The following is a 23,374-nucleotide window of genomic DNA, read 5'->3' as shown; positions in this document are numbered from 1 at the left end:
TATAACATGGAATATATTTTTAATAGTCCGTTACATTTGCTCAAATTTAGATTCCGTGCCCCATTTCAATAGGAATCAGATTGTAGTTACAGGAGTCAGTCAAGGTCACTCGGGCCAAATCAAAGTAAGACACGAATGTCAATATACACCGTGATTTTTTAGTCGTCTTACAAAAGCAGCCCAGTTCATGTATCCAATGACTAGAACACCTTTATAGTAAATAAAAAAATAGGTATTTATGAGATTTGAATAAATTTAAAATGCAATTTTTATTCAGTATTATGATACAATTCGTAGTTTTTTAGAAACACAGCTCTGTTGCGAGCGCGGTTCGAGCCTTGTAACAATAGTGAGGGGCGCGGGCGGCGGCGTTTTTATCATTTTTAAGAGTATATTTCAGATTTCTCTTGTTTAATTTTTCTTCGTACTCATTATCTTAGTTGATGATAAGAATAATAATAATTGCGCCTAGGGGTATTTTACGTCGGATACATGAACTGGGCTACTTTTGTAAGACGACTAAAAAACACCGTGTATAATTAACTGTATTACACGGTGTATAAGCTTTCTGTCATATGTTCATTCATAAATTTCCGACTGGTATTTCTATATTTATTTATTTATACTGATTTATTTGGACGGGTATGTTTAGCTCAAGCCACTGCACTGCGCTAGTGATGTGTTCCATAGTATCAAATCGATTGAAAAGGAACTTGATTCTGTTATTAATTCGATACTAATCTGACATGGTTGGTTATCCGAATGTCTAAGAAGCAATCGCGTCTCGAGAAATCAAGAGTAAATTTTTAAGTTAGAAATGATTACAGAAGTCATGCAATTTTAGAATGAGCATTTCTTTTTACAACTTATTATGCAAAAAAGGTTGTAGTCTAAGTGATTCTCATTCTAAAGCTACTTTTCCTCCACCATAAAAAAGCCTATTTTCATCTTATTAAGAAACATCCTAAATTCTCTCACTCGCGAGTTTAATTCCATCAAAACGGATTCGGCAGTATTATATATAAAGTAATAGAATAAATTAGCTGGTATACAAATCGGTGACACTGACCCACTTTCCAGATAGTAAATGCTGACACAATATGTCAGGAATAGTGATGTTCTGAGGCTCTGTAACCGTAACCGAAATACGGGATATCCGAAGTAAGAAATCCAGCTGCAACTGATATAAGAGTTAGAATGATTTCGGATGAGAGCGGGTTTCAAGTTCTCTTTACAAACGAGGTACCACTACTTCTCATAGTAACACTTTTAATTGTTGGGTTTCAGTTTTTTTTTGGTTGAAGAAAAAAGACACACGCTCAGCTGAGAGACACGTCACTTTTGCCCCGTAGTTTATTTTAGGCCAAGCCGTGACACAATAGACACGTATTTTAAATGATAAATGTACCATCATTCCACTACCCCTTAACAAATATATTAACCGTTGTTTCAAAATCCGTATATCCGTAACTGAGACTAATTGTAAAATAATTAAAATATCCATATCCGACATTGCATGTCCATGACATCCCTAGTCCTGACCGAGTTTCTCCGCATTTCCTTGTTAGCTTATCCTAATGCAAAATATTGCAATTCCTTTTATGGCGCTAGGATTAATGTGACTTGAACATTTTTCCTTATACTCCTACTTATTAAAATCTCTTACTTGAAGTACTTAGGTACTTATTGTACCTATTCAGGTTTAAAAATCTCTAAATTTTGCAGTAGGGTACGTAATAAAAAATAGTGAAAATATTTTTCGATTATTGACTTTCTCCATAATAAATAAACTCCATATACTCAAATTAAATAAACAATTTGTTAGCATGAACATTCAAAAACCTATATTTTAATAATCATCAATTAATCGGATAATGCTATTAATTATTTTATGTAAAACATTTTAATCCTAATTAAAATATCACTGTTATTAAATTCACTAATTAGTGGTGCCAAATAAATTGGTGTTGAAATAAGAAATAATTATTTATATTTTTTATCTGTGTAAATACAGTATTCGTGTTATATCTTCAGTTCCTTAGGCTGGGGTCGCACTGGTAAGGCGGCTAGGAAGAAACAAACTTATTCAAACATTATGTCGGTGGAAACACACACTCAGACAAACAAACAACAGGCGATTTTCTATAAGCTCTTATTTTACCATCACCTGTCCTTTTATCTGTTATCATTGTTATCAACAAGGTATCAAAGGCCTTGTAAGAATCATTGAAAAACAATAAAGTAAAAAGAATGTAAGTTAAATTTAACTTCTTGGTTTCTGATTTAGCTGAAATTTTATATTGAGTGGCAATGCAATATGATTTGATACTGGAGCTGGAAGATGGCTTTATATGCACCGCTATAAAATGACACAACAGCATCGCATTCTGGCTCTTTGTAAGTATTTTTAGCTTTTAAATAAGAATGCTAGTGGTTATAACATAAGGAAAAGCCTTCTTTTGATATTCGGGATCTGGTAAATAATGCAGAAGCTCAATAAACGTTCACATGTCAATCGATCAGTTAGTATTCTAACTGGATTTTAAATCTCAAAAGAAAGAATTAGCAAAAAAGCTTGGTTTTATTCGTTGCCGTCACCATACCATTGCCACGCCAGTCTTAGAAGGACGGTGACTTTTCTACTGAAAAAATATATACCTCGTACGGTACGAGGTTACTTACGTACCTATAGTCAAATATAAGTAGATATATTTGTCTATTTTGTATAACCACATTGTGAAATTGATAGCAATTAAAATTGTCATCAAGTATTTTAAGTTGTTATTTAAATGTTTCTATTCATAAGTTTAAGTTAGTATCACTTAAGAGAATTGTATCATATTGTTATATATGTGAAAAACTGTCTAATGTATAAGTATTTGGAAAATAAACTATCTACCTATACCTACCTATTGATGAAATTTTAGTTTTTCTATCTTATCTACTGTACTCCTTGTTTTGGTCGCAACAACCAATTTTTTTTGTCTTTCTATTCAATTCCAAATGTCGGTTATTGAAAAAAAAGCTTCTTAATAGAGCCAAAATAAGGTATTCAAGAATAACGTTTTGGTGTTATTTGCTTTTCACAAGTAAGCTAGTATCAAATCGCATGCAGTTATTATTTTCTGTCGTCTTAATTTTACTACCATCCAGGAAAAACCGTCTTTAAACTTAAAGATAAATCTATTTGAACATTAAACATTGATATTATGAGACTTATCTAGTGAAGCGTAATATTTAAAGACGAGGAAGTGTGTTTGACATTATATATTGGCTTCAAGCCCCTCAATCATAAGCTCTTCTTTGACGTTATAGAGATTTCGATTTTTGATTGAAAAGCAAATCTTTGGGAATAATATTTCTCAAGTATGTTTTATAATCTAGGTATATGGAATGAAGCAGGTAGCAGTTTTGCTTGTTTTTTCAAGCATTTGGAAACTGCTTCCAGTATAATAATAGACTCAGGAAGAAATATCTACTGAATGTAGCATAGGGTGATTGTTTATAAGAGGTACACATCCTTTTAATTCAAGACACTGATCTAGATGTAGCCTAAAATCATCAACCCACAAATAAGCAAGAGTGGTGATCTAGGCTCTACCACTCTACATGAGCGGAAACCTCTAGTACAGTAGATCTTATTATAGAGAGGCCGACGCACTTAGCATGTCGGCTTCCAAAAACGCGAAGGGAAACCCTCGGCATATCATGGCGAACGGGGCTCAGCGCGGCAGCAGTCGATGCATTACCACGCATCAAAGAAATGCTAGAGACATTGCGCAGTGGTCAAGTTTAGTCCGTCAGAGTCTGTGACTACCAACCACCTGCCCTTAGGAGGCAGGGGCCTAAGAAAATACCCTGATTAAATGTTTTACAAATCAATATTTCGACGTATAAGAAACCAAGCAACGATTAGGTACTTAATAAAACTGTCGAACAACTTCAACACACCGTAAAAGCCACAAAGGTAAAAGTCGTAGGTGTAATAATCTCCTGCCTTGCCCCTTCGAGAGCAGTTTGCATAGTAACGATTCCACAAAAAAAGGTTGTCAGATGTTTTTAGACGTAAATTCGTGTTAAGCATTTTGTATATCTTTGAAGTATCGAAAGGGACAGTTTAGGGCCCTTTAGAGGTTAAACAAAAGAATTTACTTGCTTTTAAACTTGGAGTGTCTTGTGCCTCAAGCTTTTGTCGTTTGTACCTACCAACACTGTTTTTTTTTTCAAACAGTAATAAATACTTCGACATGTTTTAAACATCATTCACATGGACATCACTTTATATGCTGTCCGTTCTAAGAAAGATCTTTTGACAGGAAATACGGTTTTAGGGTGGGATTTCGCTTTGAATTTCACTTCAAATCAAAGCAACGTGTTTCTCTTGCTACTTTTTGGTCAGTATTTCGACCGGCCACAAGGATTTTCCTGGAACTATCAGCTGATACAGGCTCTAAATGACCGCCGAAAACTACTGACAAAAATTGCCAGTGTTGGTAGGTATATGATTTCGTTATAAAGTGGGATAGCGTACCTGTACCTACAGTTGACTTATGAAAGTACAAGGCCACTTAAAAAATAACCTTTTTGACTTTATTCTTTTTTATTTATTTTGTTTAACTATTTTGTATAGACGAAATAGCGAAGTTGTTACAAGGCTTTTATTCGGGTAAGTAAACAAGATAGGTACAAGAAGTATTTATCCGAAGACGTGATCAACAAACTACAGAGTTTTGAGCATATTTGTTTAGCGTGGCTACGGCAGACAGCCTAATAAAATTTACACGTGTTTGTAAATAAAGTGAAGTAAAGAGAAAAACCTCCATCGAGGAGAAAAAACAGAACATTAGGTATTAAAATGAAACTACTCTTACGGATTTTATCGCGGTTTAATTTAAGATTTTAGTTCCCGACGTTTCGAAACCTTTGCAGGTATCATGGTCACGGGCATACTGAGATGGCGTTCGTCTTGACAGTAGATGTTGCTCGTTCTACCTTCATATTTTAATTATAAAATTAAAAATAGAAACCACTATATAACATTAGGCAATTAAAAAAGGAAACAGGCTTAGACTAATTTTGTATCACACAAAATCTTTGACTGATAATTAGATTACATTTACGTCACATTAAATACAATTTATTTTTCTTAAGGGTTTTAATTATGGGTGTTTAATATGGCCCTACGGGTCGAGGTAAATTTTAAACCCAAGTCTATGCGTAGGTTATGTATAACGGAAAGGTTGTGAATTGAACTTCGGTTCAGAATTTCGAAGTATTTGTCTTGGTAAACGAAAATCGGACTGGAGAGCGCTTGGGCTGAGAGCACCTACTGTAAAGGGTCTGTAGGGTTGTCACACACTACCAAATCGTTGAAATATATAATGTTTTTGTGTGTTGGTGCAACATAGTATAAATTATTAATTATAAATTAATTAATTATAAAACAATTTTGAGTTTAGCTTATGTTCACTTTTGGCACAAGTTTCATGCTTCGTGAAAGAGTCGTCACAATATCACATTCGACAAGATACTAAGCATATTTAAACGGCATTCCCATTCCTAAGGCTGAAGTCCGGATGCACAGAATAACGAATATAGTAGAAACGCAGAATAAAGTAAATCCGACCTGTACCTTCTTGGGAAATTTTTGGGTGGCTATCAACACAACTTTCTCTGAGAGCTGGATGGCCTAAAAATGATTTTTCATACCTTAAAATTCCAAAAACTTCTACGATCTGCTCACAATGGACAACTATTAATGACTTAAAAGTAAATTCGGGTAAGTAAATAGTATTTTTGACACCCCTACTACAGTCCGTATCTTGTGTACCTATTAATTTGCTGATATTTCGACGTAGATATTGGATTTTAAGAAGGTATTAAACTTTTCTTGTTATGTTCACAATAGGTCCCTATGGTTTAGAAATGACCCATATTATGTACCTTCTTACGGCTAGGTACAGAGAAATAAAAAAACTGAGCAAAAAATTGATAAGAATAAGAATTTTTTATTGTTTTTAAAAACAATTGTACCTTCCTTGAAAACAATACTTTAAAATGCATAATTTTTTATTTTCATAATTCTGTTCAAAATTTTGTTTTTGTTTTTTCAACCCACAACGCTCGATGATCTTGTAAGTATTCAGTCGTGTAGTCGTCTAGCGGCCGCGCGTCCTCTATGCTGCCATCTATAAGACTCATCGAAAACTAAATTATCATTTGACAGCGGTGATGATAACACAAATACTTCAAAATATAAAATGACAGATAACAGTGTTTATTTAATCAAGCAGCGAATAGCAGGCATAAACAAGTGAACTTAGTTGCGTTAATAATTACAAAGTTCAAATTGATTTAAATTTTCTATAAATTCCTTCACACATATTTGAAAAGTAGTTCATCCGAAAGTATCAAAGCTGAGTAAGTAAATATTATTGTTTTATAAGACGTTTATGTTATGCTTTATTCTGTGTGCAAGAAACATTCTTGTAATTGATTTTGCAAACATTTTTTACTTTCCGTTTATAAATGTATTTTTCAACTTTTTAGGTTAGAATGAATAGAATACTTACGATTTACTACTCTTTACTTAATTACTATTGAAAGTTTGGAGTTCTTTTGTTTCCCGGTCCAAAGTTAAAAACGTCTGAACAATATTGATTTTAACCGGTAAAATTTTAGAGACCTTTCGCTTTTTCACTTATAAGTAAAACTTAAACTAAACTAGAAATATACACAATAATCTATTGTTTTGTCAGTTTCATTTTTCATACATATCACTGGCGATTAGGGATAAATACCAAAAGTTTACGATAAGTACTCATTTTGCTTGAAAAGCTGGGGTAGCTGTGATAGGGTAGCATATCATAGGATCTCAGTCACCATAATCCGTTTAATAATTGGTTTGTAATTTCAAAATTAGTTAATCATTACCAAAAATGTAAGTAGTTTCAGTAACCGTAACTAAACATTAATCAATTTAAAAGTTATTTTATTCTACAACGAGTTAACAATAATCTTGTAGGTATTATTATTTAAGTCTCGTGAATTAGCCTAGTTTTATTTCACAAGTTCATGTTATTCATTATATCCATCCAATCCATAAAAATGTTCGCTGAGACCACACGCGGATCATATTATAAGATGCTTATCTGATATCTTTATCATCACATTTTATTACACTATAGAAAGAATTACTAGTATCAAAGTTATTCCTATCTAAAGTACTTATTCCTATCTACAACAATATACCAAAGGTCAATAAATGACGTTTCGGCAGGTAGGGTACAATGTGCACGAAAGTATACCAACATTTCGGTCTGAATGAATGAAAATTCGAATATATTTGGCACTATTCGTATTCTCCTAAGCATTTAGTACGTGACAATAATTGGAAATTCATTACGGGGCAGAAAACTCACCGTAAATCCAATTTTTGTGTCGGCAAAATTCTAAGGATACGAAAAGTACCAAGTACTAAGTATCAATTTAAACCAATTTATGCCGATGAATGAATGGAAATTGGATTAAATTGACACTATTAGTATTTTTGAAGCTTTTCCTGACACAGTGAATAGTGACAAATTTAATCCAATTTCCATTCATTCATCGGCATTCATTCATTCATGGGGCCCTATTTTTTCCGAGCCAGCTTATACTTTTTTTTTTGCACTGAATACAAAGATAATACCATGAATAATATTAGTTTAAGATGCATGTTAATTAAATATATTAATCTCGTGCAATTATGTTCGGAGATTAACTTAGTTTTTAAATGCGCCATGCATGTTGTGCTTACCTGTAACAAATTGCTATATTAGTCTTTAAGTTTATTGAAAGTATGTTAATCTTATTAGCGTAGTCAATTATTGATGCTAAGCTAAAACAAAACCCTAAGACCAAGCGGGAGAAGTAGAGCTTCAGGTCCTTATATTTACATTTACTGACGGGCCTGTTGGTCTAGTGGTTAGTGACCCTGACTGCTACACCGGAGGTCGTGGGTTCGATTCCCGCCCAGGACAAATGTTGTGTGATGACTATGAGCATGATCATTTGTTCTGGTGTCTGGGTGTAATTTATCTATAATATGTATGTATTTAGAAATATATAAGTAAGTTTATCAGTTGTCTGGATACCATAACACAAGCTCTGCTTAGCTTGGGATCAGATAACCGTGTGTAAGTTGTCACAAAAAAAAAAAATTAGGTGATGAAGAGAAGCCGCGAATTGTAGTGGCTCAGTGTCTAAAACTTTTTTTAGAAGCGCCTCCCGCACTTTGTTTTTAATCTTTGTGTCGTGGAGGTTTCACAAACATTCAGTTCGTGTTCACAAAAACTCTGATTTCGTAGATCACACAAACGCTTGTGTTTCGAGGAATCAAATCCGCGTCATGTCCGGCTCAGTGGGTTGCTGACCTCAACCACTGTATCCGTGCAAAATTATTAACATTTTCTTTTACAGGACAATGCGGCCAATACTTTACAAACAGAACGCCAGTCCTCCTGCAAGAGCTGTTATGATGGTTATAGATATTTTAGGAATAGATGTGGACTTACAAGACTTAAATCCAGTATTTAGGGAACAAGATGCACCAGAATTCAAAAAGGTAACTTGGGAGCTATACCTACTACTGTACATCCCTACTAATATTATAAATGAGAAAGTAACTCTGTCTGTCTGTTACGCATTCACGTCTAAACCACTGAACTGATTTTAATAAAATTTGGTACAGATAGAGTTGACCTTGAGAAAGAACATAGGATAGTTTTTATCCCGGACTTTTGAAGAGTTCTCTTGGAAACGCGATATAACCGACCTCGACGCGGGCGAAAAGCTAGTACTGTATAAGTGAGGAAACCACAACCGTTATACGATCACCCAGTAACATATATATTTTCAACTTTCAGAAAAACCCAATGAGAACCATTCCGATATACGACGAAGGTGATTTCTGGATGGCTGATAGGTAATTATTATTTTTCCTAACTTTCGCTTTCCTCCTTTATTATTAAGCATTCTCGATAAACACCAAGTTTTACCTGAAAAAGACTCATAACTAGACAAAGATACTTACGTATGTAACTATTTATTTTCAGTCATGCGATAATAATTTATCTTATAGAGAAATATGGTAAGCCTCAGCATTCCCACTTGTATCCAGCTGATCCCAGAAAGCGCGCAGTGATCAACCAGAGACTATTTTTCGACTGTGGAGTTTTGTTTCCAAGACTTAGATCCGTCATGGTACGACTTGCTTATATTAATATTCTTCTTGTATATGTGATACTTTAATTTGATTTTCCGGTTGACATTGTTCCTGAATATTGTCCCAATTTATTTTACACTCAAACACAATCGTAGCATTTCGATTAAGATTTAACGCCTTCTTTTAAGAAATATGCCTGTAACTTGACAATAATATTGTCAAAAACATTGATCAAAACACATTTTGGATATTTGATCAACTTTACGTTATTAAAGTTTTTCTTTATTAATCTGGTGAAGACATCAAAGCCTTCGATCAGGCTAACTGCATTGCAAAGACGCGACCTTTAAAAATATGAGTATGCTTATACAGCTGGTAAATTGATAAATATTTTACTATATAAGAGAAATTGCAAAATACTAACATCCCTACAATTTTAACTGTTTTTTCCTAGGCACCAACATACATGCAAAGATTGGGGGAAATGTCTAAAAGCATGATCAGGAACATAAACGATGCTTACTCAATGCTAGAAGATTATTTATCTGAGAATCTGTACATGGCTGACAACGTGATTACTATTGCAGACATTAGTGTTGTTTCCACGATAGGAACGCTATGTGGATTGGTCCCGATTGATGGGAACAAGTATGTATTTTCCTGTATTATTTGTCCACGATATAGCATGTAGGACTTCGGATTTTTAACAAACTAAAGGTGTTATATGAGGATTAACCAAAAAATATTTTAAGAACGTTTATGCTTACCATTTCCACGTTTTATTTGTAGACATAAAACTGGTATTTGTATCACAGAAAAGTATTGAGAAATCAGATAAAATAAGGTCCTTTCTTGTTTCACACAAAAGTAATTAATCAGATGAAATAAAGATCCTCGCCGTCTACTATTATTGAAAGGGAGTCAGACCTGAAATGAAAGCATAAATAATGACGCTAAAATCTAAATAAAAGATGATTCAACTATTAAATTCCATTTCAGATATCCAAAACTAAATAAATGGCTGCAAAACATGAACGAACAAGAATACTGTAAGAAGATTAACATACCCGGGGGTTTAGAACATTCGGATGGCCTGAAGATCTTGATGGAGATGAATAAACACAACCAGGCTCAAGCCAAAGCTAAATCCAAGCTATGAAGTGATCACACAAGACTGGTTTTTAATACTCGAAGTAGAATTTAAATGAGACTTAAATGTAAGTATGGAGTGGTGTTTGATTATTTGGAATATGGGATTTGATAGCATCACATTTTCAACGTTTTAGGAAAAAAGCTAGCTCTATAATGTAATTAAAAAATGTGGTTAAGTATTTCTTGTTTAAATGAGATTATAATTCTATTTTGTTACTACTTTGGTGATGTTTCTAGTGTATGTAAGGGAATAAAACAAAATGCAGTATAAGAATCACAGGTTTTTTATTTCAATAACTAAAAAGAAATGCAAAGAATTTTTCAACTTTACACTCCAGTAACGTCTAGGGCTACCATATGGATAACTTTTTTTCTGAGAAAATTAATGATTACAAAAACGTTACACAGTTAAACATTTTGTCTATAAGTCTTGTATAGTCTCTCGCGAACGCCCGCACATCTTCAGAACATCAATAGCACTTAACGATTAAAGTACACGTACAATTGTCGAGATATCGACCACGAAGTTCCTCAGTCATACTTAACACATACATAATTGCGTCTCAATAATCAAACAAACATCATAATGGAATCATAATGCAAAGTTTCACGCAAACTCAGTCACTTGTCAAATTTGGAGCAGTTGTTTGTCTGTTTGGGCGTTACTGTCTATGTTGCACGTTTAGTCTTAAATGTAACGGCAGGGAGATAGCCTGCATTAGCCGTCCTCCTTCGGTGGCGTAAACCATCCTGGAAAATGTTAATACTGCGTATTAGTTACTAATTAACTAAAGTTTCTATGCTGAAAGCAAAATTCTAAATTTCTCTTATAAAACGCATCATACATTCTTTGACTTAGTTTCCATATTGCCTAGGTACACAAAGACATAACCATAATGTGCATTCAAACAAAAATTATACCTAATAATGTCTGGTTTTCAAAACGATAATCTATCGACATACAAATTCGAAGTAATTGGAAGTCTTATGAGTTGCTTATTTACTTACTCCACGACCAACATATAGTACGATTTTTAATTCGAGTCAGTAAAATGACAATTGCAACTGTCATTTATACAAAAAAGGGTGACCCGCTACAATAGTGATGTTTGGAAATCTTACTACGATGACATTTAGTCTGCTTTATTTTATTATGTATCAAAAATTTACTATTTCTATTAATTGAGCTTTTATAATTGTAAGTTGATATTAAATTTGTTTTTCATCCAACCACTGCATAATGTCAGAATTCATCCAGTTTGGAGTTGGATGCGCTCGACTTTTCTTGCATGGTAAGGTGCTTCATCTTATACCAGCACCGCATTTGGCTTTAATTTTATAAATTTAAATTAATATTATTTTTTTTACATTTAAAAACAGTCACCGTGCATGTCTTTTGATTAATTGTCGTAAATATTTTTCTTTTATACCGAGCTAATTTGATCTTGAATAAAAAAATGTAAGCTCGACTAACTTTTGATTGTAATAAGTCGATTCTAACACATCACTATTTATTTGGAATCAAAATCCTGCCACACTGGAAATGTCATTTTACTGCCTCGAATTAAAAATCGGACTATAGTCACTTGTTATAACAATATCTTATTATTTTGTGCATAAATATGCAAAAAATAATGTGTGCATCTCGGGACGCTAACAGAATAAACCACAGAAACTTATGTAAGAGGAGGTGCATGCCTACTGCCTCCTGATACAGGAGCAAAAGGGACGCCAGACAAGGAGGAGCCGTAAAATGTTACGAAGCGTTTTACCTTCGCATAAAAAGTCATAACTTTACAAATATTTGAATGTAATCCCTACTTCCCTACTAATATTATAAATGCGAAAGTAACTCTGTCTGTCTGTCTGTCTGTTACGCTCTCACGTCTAAACCACTGAACTGATTTATTGAATTTGATACAGAGATAGAGTTGAGCTTGAGAAAGAACGTAGGATAGTTTTTATCCCGGAATTTTGAAGAGTTCTCTTAGAAACGCGATATAACCGACATCGACGCGGGCAAAGCCGCGGGCGAATGAACATAATACTGACCATTCTTCTCGTGTATCTGCACGAGGCACTTGAAGCTCTGTTGCGCGCGCGCCAGGCTGTACTGCGACTGCGACACGACCTTGGTCGCGCCGAACTGGATGCGCGCCTTGCCCTTGACCAGCGTGGCCGCGATCTGCATGATGACGGCCTCCACCGTGTAGGCGGACGACCAGCCCTGCTTGGTCAGCAGCTCCATGCATATCGCGCCGCCGACTAGCACGTAGCCGCCTGCAAATGAAACGTATGGTGGTAAGAAACTTGATAGTTAGGACTGGGTGATAAATTAGAAGCACAAAAATACTTCAGCCATATTAAAAATATATAAAGCAAAGTTCATTCAATTGTGTATTCGCTTAAGAAGTGCTATTCAAAATAACAAGCGTAAGTTTACTTTTACATCTTTTATTTTATTTACGACACTAAAGATGTTTATTTTTACCATCAATGTAGTCAATGAATATCACAAAACTTCTTCTGATTCACCTTAATGGACTCCAACATCTAGATCTGTCTATTTAGTATAATAATTGGGATGCATATGTCATACATCCAATACAAGAAAAAAACAATTATAAAATAGACAGGCACACATAATAATCAACACAACACGTCATCTAACAGCACCCGTAAGCAACAAAACGAGTAGTACATTACACAATTAAACACCTCCTTTCTGTAGCATTCTGTAAAGTTCACAAACCTGATATAATGGGATAAACGACCCTAACGAACGGCGGCTCGAAGGGGTATGTCTCCTTGAACATGATGTTCAGTAGTATTGAGTCCTTGCCCTCTTTTTCTTTGAGCACAAGCAGGTCATTGTGCAGTGGACTGTCCGGATCTACTGAACGGAGTCTGATGTTCCACTCGTACAGTGAATCGTTTACTAGCTCTGGAATTGTTGAAGTTTGGGTAATGTTAATTTTATGCAATTGATTTTATTTGAAAAGGCAATATGGTGTAAGCGTTATGTTGAAATAAAATTATAAATAAATATAATGTTAACTGAAACACCATTAATTTTTAAATTAAATTAACCCATTAAAATTGATTCCTAGTTGACCTGGCAACAATGTTTTGTCATATAAATCATATTTCAAGAGACTTAATCGTGTAGAAAAAATAGTATACGACTAAAAAGAATTAGGGGTGGACAACCCTTTATGACTTAAGGGTTTGAAAAATAGCGACACGTTAATTTCATACATAAGATAACTTACCAATAGAATACATGTTATTCTTGAAGGAATGTGAGCGGTATATATCCCGTAGTTCCTTCATGAGTCTGTCTGTGGCCTGCAGGCTGCCGGACACGCTGCCTGACAGGTAGTCCGCTCGTTGGTTCTGCCGCAGCCGTTCCAGTGTCGCTAGGTGCTCTGTTTCCATGTCATCCTGGAAGTTAAGAGGTTAAGTTAGGAAGTTAGACATGTTAGTGTAATGATTTGTAGTTTTCCACCAAAGTTGGAAGTAAATAAATTTGCAGTTGTTGTACAGATGTTGCTTTATGCCGTGTAGTCTGCATTCGTCACTTCCAGAGTGAAGTCTTGCTATTAATACATATTTAAGATTTCCAGGTAACAAGTAACAACCCTCGTAAAATAGCAGGTTTTGTGATTTTTGAACAAAATTTGTATCGTGGATTTATAAATAAAACTATTTATATTCTAATGTTTTTGTTTATGTTTATGTGATGTAAGTAGGATATTTTATTGTTAGCCTTTCCAACAGCTTTTATCAAGTCGTCAGGGCGACAGTATGGCATTTGATAATTAAGGGCCTTCAAAAAACCTCTAGGCCTGTCACGTTTAACAAAAGAATGACATATTAATGGCAATAGTTAAAAGGTTATGTGACGTTCTTTAAACTTACGGCTAAAATTGTATCAACGTAACATTTATGTTAAAACCTTAAATAATACAATTTCTAACTCATTTGTATATTCCTAACACTACTGGCATTGACCCAAACAGATTTCTATCAAGCAAATCAGGTGATCAGCAGACAAGATAATGTATTATGCAAGTAAAATTCCCATATTTTACGTTAATTAAGTACACAAGTGTACAAAAAACACTTTCATAATAGATATTTATTTGATTTTATCATCAATCAGGCTGGCAATGCAGTCCTCCATATGATTAGTTAAGTCTATAGAACCTTGATCGTGACATTTACAAACTACGATAGTGTCAGGGTGAAGCCGTACCAATAGATAATACGATTTCATTTTACAATGAAACTATGACGATTTGCGCTTTATAATTCAGGCTTATTGGAGGTTAAGATCTGAATTAAAAGTGACTTGTCACCTTATTTTCTCAGAATACTCAGTCTTAATTAATGATGACTCATAAAACACTTTAAAATCCAAAGACTGAGTATAACATTTCTTATTTGAATCTTAAAGTTAACCAAACTTGCTAGTCCATTTAAATATAAAAAAAAACAGTCTCATAACTAAATACACGTCAGCTACACATAAAACACTTCAAACCCGTTCTGTTTGAAAATAAAAATGCAAATTGACATTAATAACGCTATTGACGTGCCTCAACACACCTCATAATGTATTGCTAGTAAATATTGACAGGTTCTAACCTACTCACCGCTTTTGAACGTACATGATCGGTCACCAACCCGAGGCACAATGAATTACTATAGTTATTGACCTCTTTGTTAGGAAATGCGCTTGTTATCTAGTTGTGTGTGCATGGAAATACATTGTAGATGCTGAGTTTGCCGTACTGGATTTTTAGATTTACTTTTTAATAACGTATTTGAATTTAAAGAACCAAGTTGATGATGAATGACGAAATAGATAGATCTTTCTTGCGTGGGCAGAACTCAATGGATATAATGTTAGCTTAACGCATCTATCACAGACATCTTGAATAGTGGGCGGATAGAACTATGTCGTACCTACAATCAGATTGACCTACTAGCTAAGGTTTTTGAAGACACTAGAGATAGATTTTTGTGACTGTGAGTGTATGACTTGGCTTATTGATTGATGAAGAATAGGATACAAAAATACCAACACAAGACCTGAAACATTACAATTACTATAAGCTTGTTAATCTCTAATACATATTACCATAGTTAAAGCGAAAATAACAATACCACAAAGGCATCCAGGGACTCCTTAAATGGGCTTATTAAGCGTTCCTACATACCTCATGTAGGAAGGCTTAATAAACCCATTTATCACATTATCATCTATGCTTTAGATTTAGCGTTGAGTTTGACTGGTTCACTGACCTATCATTAAAATGCCCCTCAATGTTGTCACAAGTTTTAACCATCGAGAGGTGGAAAAGTACGTACTTTGTTGCTGCGACCAGCATCGTCGACCATTTCTAGTGGCAAGTCATCCTCTCCTTCAGATTCGTCTTCCTCAGCGGCCATTTCTTCATCCTCCTCAGTGCCGGATTCTGCACCGTTTGACGTCACACTTGGAACTCTAGAATATAGAAAGTAAAACAAGTCGTCTTTTCAGCGTGTCAATTTGGTGCTTTCGGAAACATGTTTTACTAAGACCAGCACTCGATTGTACAGACAGCATTACCGTTGTTGTTGTACAGGCCCTCGGGATTGCAGGGGATAGAACACACTGTACAGTTCACAAACTTCACCATCCATTATGTGCTTATTATATTATTTTCAGGTAGCCAGTTTAGTGACAGTACTCGGAGCGTTGCAGGGCAATTGCCGTTGTGGGAGCGAGAAAGTAATTGTTCTCTTTCTTTTTTTCTCTCCCCGCCTCCACTTAGATTTTGGCGTTTGTTTTTTTTATATAAACTAACATTGTTATCGTCCGGGGAAGTACACAAAAAGTCTTACAAATATATCTTTTTTAGACTTTTTCCACAGTAGTTCTTACGGTTTGTAGAATGTAATAAAAAGTGAGTTTTTGTTAGGCTTTCACACAAAATAGACGCAAAAAACGTTCAGATACTTACTAAAAATACCTTAAAGTTTTTTTCTGTTAAGTAACAAGGAGAACAGCCTAAGGGTAAATTCCCTATACATAATACCTATCGTAATTATTTTCAGATTGATTCTACAACACAACATCCTTTTCTTTTAACCTAATAAAATCAGAACATAGACAATATGTAGACACAATATGTCATATCTTACTCAACTAATTTATTATTAATAGTAGCAAATTATACTTTCGTATTAGTTTTCATTCATACAAAAGTTAACCAGAGGTCAGGCACTTGACCTATTAACAGAGTGACGTCAACTTTGTAAGGACTATTACAATAGACTCAAAAATGAATTCTGACTTGTTTTGTGCCTATTAATAAATTTTAATATTCAGTACATCTATTGTTAATTTCCGTGTTTTATTGTGTATATTAATTATTAAATTAATAAAATAAAGGCATAAAATGCGGAATTCTGTACCATATATTTTGTTGAGACTTTTAGCTGCCCGAAAACAAACGTGGGCAAAGGCTAGCCAGATTGATGGAATCATAATTCCTCACTTAAGTTTAGGACACAACACAGTTTTGACTGCACTGCCGTGGTGACCGCGTGGTCGGAGAGCCGAGTGGTTGAGGTCACCACGCTAAACTAAACCCACTGGGCGCAACGTGCCGCGAGATCGATTCCGAGTAGGACCAGCGAATGCGTGTGGTACGATTGCTTGCCCTAAGTTTTTGTGAGAGTCAACTGAAAGTTTGTGAAAACCCCTTAAAAGAATAGATGCCAGAGTGCTTAAAAAAAGTCTGTTGCCATTGGTTTCTTACATTTCTATTGTAAACCTATTGTAGGAATACAAACCTCTGTTGCGGCGCGGGGTGCACTGGAAGTGACAAGGAATCCAAATCTGGGGGCTCTGGCACTCCATGTAACTTGCATAGTTCTCTCAACAATATACCAACCTAGAACAATGGGTAGTGTAGGTAATAATTTGGTAACAACAGATTGAAAACTGTTAAAAAGGTTGGTTTATTAAAAACAACAAAATGTACAAATTCTATTTTTACTTGAACAATTAAAACTACATAGTGGTTATTTCTTTAGCCTATAATATACATATTAGTTGAGTTAAAAGAACAACGTGTTCTTTTCTTAATTCCCTAAAATTCATTAATTGCATTAATAAATTCACAATAAACAAAAAATATCCATGTTTTTTGTATAAATAATACAAAGACAAAAATTGCAAACCTCATTCAGGACTTGAACCTACGACAACTGGATAAACAGGATATTTTTGTGTGTATTATTTAATTACGCTTCACAGCGCCTTTTGCGTATTAAATAACAAAAACATAAATGTAAATTGCTCTACTTAGATTTCCGTGTAAACCCGATAAATTCTATGACCTTCAATTATGAAACAAACATTAACAATATAATCTCCGTCAAAAGACGAAACAGTTAACCAAGGTTCAGTAATTAAAACACGATAATTTGGTTACTAGATTTGATATAAATCGTGAAACTTCCTACGTTACGAAATTGACCTTCAATCGATTCACCTTGCCCTTGAAAACAAATTCAACTCTAGTATCAAATTGGTGACTACTTTTTATTTTTAAATACATCGTGTAAAGTGTAAATCGCACGTGTTTGGGAACGCAATTAGCGACTGCGTAATTTGCACACCGTTGAGATAGGCTTTGGCACGGACAGGTCACCGACCTCAAGTTCATCGCCGAATAATCAATACGCATAGATAAACGTAACGTGAACGTGAATCTTTTGCAAACCGTAAATCAAATATATGTTAAAATTATGAAAAGTTAGTCCTTTATCTTGCTAAATAAACTCAAAAAGATTATTTAGCTAACACACATACGCAAAATAAGGTTCCATTGTTTCAAAATTCTGTGTGAAAATTGTACCCGTTGCGAACAGTTTGCTAAGTGGTAAGCTACTGTTAGGAATATAAGGTCATCGAAAATTGTGATTTTAAATGTTTATCTGTGCAGTCAAGCAATGGGAATAGCTGACAAGACAACCTTTATCAGGTCACGGACGATTTCGTTACCGTCGACGGAAGAGAAAGAATGCAGAGAATGCACAAAACTGACGCATGCGTAGATGTACAACATTATGTAAAGGGTGTATTTAAATTACGTTTACGGCGATTTAAATCATAGTTTACGAGCGTACAAGATTATAGAGTAAACAGGTGACGCTTTGAGACTCAACAATCGTAATCCTTGAGAACATAGGTTGTAACAATTTGAGATGTATTACGACTTGTGTATTACTAGTCAGGAGGGAGTTTCTGAACATTGTATTTACAGCACTTTTGCATACTGTAATGCTACCTACCATATGGGATTGCATACTATTCAATAGCACACAAGGTTAAGTTTTATCAGCTGGTGTGCTTGAGTTTAATCCTAAATGCAAGGTAAAAGTGTGATAATTAAGGTTATATGATTGCGATAAGACCGCCATTATTATAATTTCGCATATATATCAGTCTATAAATAAGCGAGAAATTTTTTTTATAGATATAACTATTTACCGAACCGAAATTGCAAAGTTGTGAGAATTGGTCACAAATTAAAATCGTTTGTTTTAGTAAGTTTCATTTTTTACTCTACTATATCTACTGCAGATGAGTATTCAATTACAGTTGAAATAAAAACCTTAAATCAATCAGCATTTGACTTCAATTTGATAATTCTTACAATTTTATTATGTACGTATTATCATTTATCAAGATTATAAATAATGGGGACAGCGAGTAAACGACCTCTTAATCGATTTTAAATAGTCTGAATATCCCGTCTCTTTTATAATTTCCGTGTTTACAAGGAGATAAATAAACAATTACGCGGAATTCATATTTATGTATAAATCATTTCGCTGTACGTTTGCATGGCCATGAAGATCAAAGGACATTAAAATTTGCAAGTGTGATTTCGAACGGAACTATGAAACTTTCGTTTTGATTAATTTATTGACGTAAGTATTGCCACTTCTTCAGCTAAGAACACAAAGTAGAGCGACTTTCCTACTGATCAAAATCATTTATTCTTCAAATAGGATAGACGTCATCACCCTTACATGTCATTTTTTAAGCCAGAGTCCACATTTCATTTTGGAGCAGGAATGACGATTCAAGTCTACCAGTAACTAGAAGTGGACTTATAGAAAGATCACTTTCATAAAAACGCTAAACTATTACAGTAAAAATAAATCCCTTTGAACAAATTCGATAACACAGTTGTAAATATTGGCATAGTGTTTATTATATGGTTTATTTTGGGATATGATAGAATATATTTATAGGGTTTTATTATTTCATATCTATATTAAGTTATTTTAAACTGATTGACTTTTTGGCACACATGAGATTTATTTTTATTCAGCCTTAAGATGGCAATACATAAACAAATACCTTCCTATGTTTTATTACTTTGTTTTTACATATTAAAACTGTAGAATATGTATAGAGCGATTTTCGAACCATAAGAGTAAGAAAACAACTAGTTTTTAAATATATCTTTTAATAGAGTATTACAGTTGTCTTTCATGAGCTGTGTGATGCAATACGCAGGTAAATTTATCATGAAACACATGGAGGATTTCAGTTGATTCATAAAGAAAAGATGAAATATCCTTAGCTAATGATTTATTGACTCTGTTGTTTTTAAATTCATCTATATAGTGAGCTTTTTCAGTTTGTTGCCATTGTGGAAGACTGTGCTACACTCAATGTAATGCTTATTCTTTCACTGTGCAAACCCATCAATCTATGAAACCTTACCTGATTTATAACATGGTTATCTCTGCCTTGTGTGTTTGTGAGGATCTGAACAGCATTGGTCACGATGGGATCCTCACTGTCAGCAAACCATACAGGTGGTGTGTTGGGGTATGTCTCCTGGTAAAAAGAAAACTTAAATTAACTTAAATTAAAAAGAACAGTTCTTCTCTTCTTCTTCTGTGATCTATTTCAAACTTTTACAAGGGACGAATGCATTTTCTTAAGGTCTACTTAAGATAATTTGCATTATGGATAGCGGCCATAATAAAATGTACCAAATAAATATATTGAGGGAATTAATTAACGCCATTGTAAAAGGTCAAGTTTCTCCATTAAAACTATAAAATTAAACAAATCTGGACTAAAATTCAACAATATGTTGCTATAATAACACAGCACTATGAAGAATATAATAATAAACCTCATTTATTGGTCTTTACTTTGTATAACTATGTATCAACTAATAGATTTGAGGAAATGCTGTCTAATTATAGCAAATATGTGATATTGTTTATTAAATATAAGTAAATAATGGACTCGCTTCATATCTGGATGTGTGCAAATAGTAAATACAAGTGCTCTTTAACAATAGACAAAACATTGTAATATGTAAAATCATGTATTTAATGCTAGCTGTGAAAGTATACATAAGTTTTATTTTACAAGTTTAGATTAAAGGCCTCTTAAATTATGTAATTGAATGAAGCTTTATGTCTTGCTGTTGGTGTTTTTTGTTTGATTCATCAAAGTTTTTGCCAAACATTGACAAAAGCCAGTCGGTAAATTGATAAAGCCAGACCAATTAAAAACTTTTGCAGAATTAAATAGCAGTCTGTTATTTTCACAAGAATTAAAAAGGAATGGAAAATGGTGTGCCCTTTGCACATATGTACCTAGGAATAGATGATTCCAGGTTGATATGAAGACTATGATAGCTACCTTTGTAATAATGTTTTGAAATAAAGGCCAATGTGTCAACAGTTAACAAGTCATATTTCATCAATGATACTGATTACATAGTATTAGTTGTTGCTTACAATTTGCTTATTCATCTAGACAAAGAACAGTTAAATCACAGCTTATAAAGTGTCTAAGACAGGTGTCATTTGTACTTCACTAATAAATGCTATAGACTGTTGTAACAATGGTATCTAAATATTTTTCAATAATACACTATTTCTTATATACAGGCAGCAATAGGCTATGAACTGTCAGATTTACCAAAAAAACTTTGAACTTAATCTTGTAGATGGAAACGTTATTAATAAACTAAATAATCTTTACACCAGCCAACTGAAATGCACAACTGTTGGCAGAATTAGTGCAACTTTAGTTGACTGGAAAGACTTATTATTGTTATCTCTCTCTTTAAAGTTTTTTATGTATATAGATTATTACTAAATGTATGGTAATTATTATCAACGAGCAATTACCATATAACAATTAACACATAGGACTTAAATGAATAAAGCATTCATTTACCTTGTAATTGCTAAGCTATATAATGAGATATATGTGACATTTGTAATAGTTCCTTATTATAGAAACTTAATAAACTGGTAGCATTAATGCAAAATATTTTCATCAGATGTGCTGTAATTATATCGAGTTATCTTATTAAGCTAACAAACATTTAAGTTCAGAAAAAAAAAATACTAGGTGTAAAATAAATTAATTTCGCAAATTTAATATTTTTAATAAATTAATCATGGCAAGGGCATTGAATAATAAAAGTATCACAATGTTAATATTAACTACTATAATTATATGATTACACTTTCTAATACTAGCTTGAATAAGATTCGAGATAGCTGCCTATGAGATCAATAAAAGATAAATTATATAATTCTGTAAAATTTAAATTTTAAATAGCTGGATTTCAGTTGAATGCTTCCCTAACAACTGGATGGTGGGTGGGTACCAAATATTGATAACAGAGTGTAATCTTTGCATTGTATTATATCATGCTAGTCATACATAAACAATACATGTTTACACTGTCTATACTACACATGTTAATCCTAGTAAACATTAATGTTGTACATTCAATCAACAATAATAACCTGTTATCAATGAATGCCTCGAACTAAGGACATAGAACATTCCAAACTTGCATTGTTGCACCTAAAAAAACGTCAGTAATGGGCCCAACAAAATGTCTACATGACAAAAAGCAGGTAGAAGATGACTAAGAGCCTTTGTCCCAAAAACGCGCCTATATACCGTTATCCAAACAAAACAGACGTTACTCTCTCTATAAAATAGCTGTAAGTGATTCACGAACGTTGTGATAATGACGTTCAGCGCCCGAAATGATCGATACAGCAATTCGACACGGCACCGTATGCTCAATAAACATATGATCCGCAAACTCCTTAGAGCGCGACTATTGATTATGTCTTAAACATCAATGTTTTGTAAATAATTTACACAGAAACGTGACAAACGTGTGGCTGCAATGGGGAAATGTAAATTCACTTCCGTAAACCTTTTGTTGACAGCCCTGCCCTCATAAACAACGACCCTTTGTCCCAGCTAAAGATAATCAATAAATGCACCCCTCAGTTCAGTCCACTAATTTTCAGGTCACAATCGTTAATTAGGTATATAAGGTACTTACAGTAATATTAGCATGGATTTCGTATTTCTTTCCATTTTTGCCAACGAATCTGCAGGTCAGTTCGTCGACACTAGCTGACATTATCTGAAACCGTTCATGGTTTTTTGGAAACACTTGTTCTAAAGTTTTGATTTCTAACTTAAGTGTATTTAAGCAAGCCATTAGTGTGTTGAAACACTAATTCTAAACTAACTAATAGTTATCCACGATAAAATACATGAGATTAAATTTTACGTTCACTCCGCGACCAAGCAAAATGGCGGAACGTAATGGCGGAAATTATTATAAAAAACTCTATTTGCTGACGCTAGAGGGCGACTAGGCAACGTAGACTGACTATTTCTTGCATTATCTGTAACGTAACTTTGGTGCATCGATTAGTAAACAAAACAATTTCATTGTACCGCGTTAAAATGCAACACTATGTGAAAATCAAGGAAAAATTACATATTCTTATTCCAATTCTAAATAAATTGATTGGTGGCTAATTTGACCACATTTTTAGCTAATGGCCCATACATTTTACCTAATTATACGCTTAATAGGATTTTTTTATTTTATTTTGATGGAGTAATGGATCCTCTAAAGATTGATGACA

General features: G+C 33.9%; 2 protein-coding genes across 4 annotated transcripts; one reads left to right on the top strand and one right to left on the bottom strand.

Moving 5' to 3' along the window:
• The first annotated feature begins 6,220 nt into the window (after positions 1 to 6,220).
• LOC113503312 (glutathione S-transferase 1-like) lies at positions 6,221 to 10,632 on the top strand. Of its 3 annotated transcripts, none has more exons than XM_026885169.1 (6): positions 6,221 to 6,428; positions 8,461 to 8,605; positions 8,907 to 8,965; positions 9,096 to 9,243; positions 9,660 to 9,853; positions 10,205 to 10,632. In XM_026885169.1, the coding sequence occupies exons 2-6, from the start codon at positions 8,465 to 8,467 to the stop codon at positions 10,362 to 10,364; spliced, it is 702 nt and encodes a 233-aa protein (XP_026740970.1). In that variant the 5' UTR covers positions 6,221 to 6,428; positions 8,461 to 8,464; the 3' UTR covers positions 10,365 to 10,632. The 3 variants fall into 3 exon arrangements, with proteins under 3 accessions (XP_026740970.1, XP_026740969.1, XP_026740968.1); XM_026885168.1 differs by having other exon boundaries at positions 6,222 to 6,420; XM_026885167.1 differs by having other exon boundaries at positions 6,222 to 6,424.
• On the bottom strand, positions 10,626 to 23,058 carry LOC113503311 (ubiquitin-conjugating enzyme E2 Q2). Its single transcript, XM_026885166.1, has 8 exons — positions 22,777 to 23,058; positions 20,157 to 20,273; positions 17,204 to 17,304; positions 15,734 to 15,869; positions 13,630 to 13,801; positions 13,110 to 13,301; positions 12,410 to 12,637; positions 10,626 to 11,107 (listed from the first exon to the last, which is right to left on the bottom strand). Exons 1-8 carry the CDS (start codon positions 22,936 to 22,938, stop codon positions 11,076 to 11,078), a joined length of 1,140 nt encoding a protein of 379 aa, XP_026740967.1. The 5' UTR covers positions 22,939 to 23,058; the 3' UTR covers positions 10,626 to 11,075.
• Positions 23,059 to 23,374: the final 316 nt, after the last annotated feature.

The sequence above is a fragment of the Trichoplusia ni genome, chromosome 19, assembly GCF_003590095.1.
Source record: "Trichoplusia ni isolate ovarian cell line Hi5 chromosome 19, tn1, whole genome shotgun sequence".
NCBI classification, from domain to species: Eukaryota; Metazoa; Arthropoda; class Insecta; order Lepidoptera; family Noctuidae; genus Trichoplusia; species Trichoplusia ni.
Note: the sequence above shows the minus strand (reverse complement) of the source record. Positions and strands in the feature narration are given on the sequence as shown.

Coding starts and splice junctions, on each gene's coding strand:
- LOC113503311 (XM_026885166.1), bottom strand. CDS start 22,938: ATGGCTTGCTTAAATACACTTAAGTTAGAAATCAAAACTTTAGAACAA. Junction 13,802..15,733: donor ATGCTGGTCGCAGCAACAAA/GTACGTACTTTT, acceptor CTTAACTTCCAG/GATGACATGGAAACAGAGCA. Junction 12,638..13,109: donor CGTTTATCCCATTATATCAG/GTTTGTGAACTT, acceptor TTTCATTTGCAG/GCGGCTACGTGCTAGTCGGC.
- LOC113503312 (XM_026885169.1), top strand. CDS start 8,465: ATGCGGCCAATACTTTACAAACAGAACGCCAGTCCTCCTGCAAGAGCT. Junction 8,606..8,906: donor ATGCACCAGAATTCAAAAAG/GTAACTTGGGAG, acceptor TTCAACTTTCAG/AAAAACCCAATGAGAACCAT. Junction 9,854..10,204: donor GTCCCGATTGATGGGAACAA/GTATGTATTTTC, acceptor ATTCCATTTCAG/ATATCCAAAACTAAATAAAT.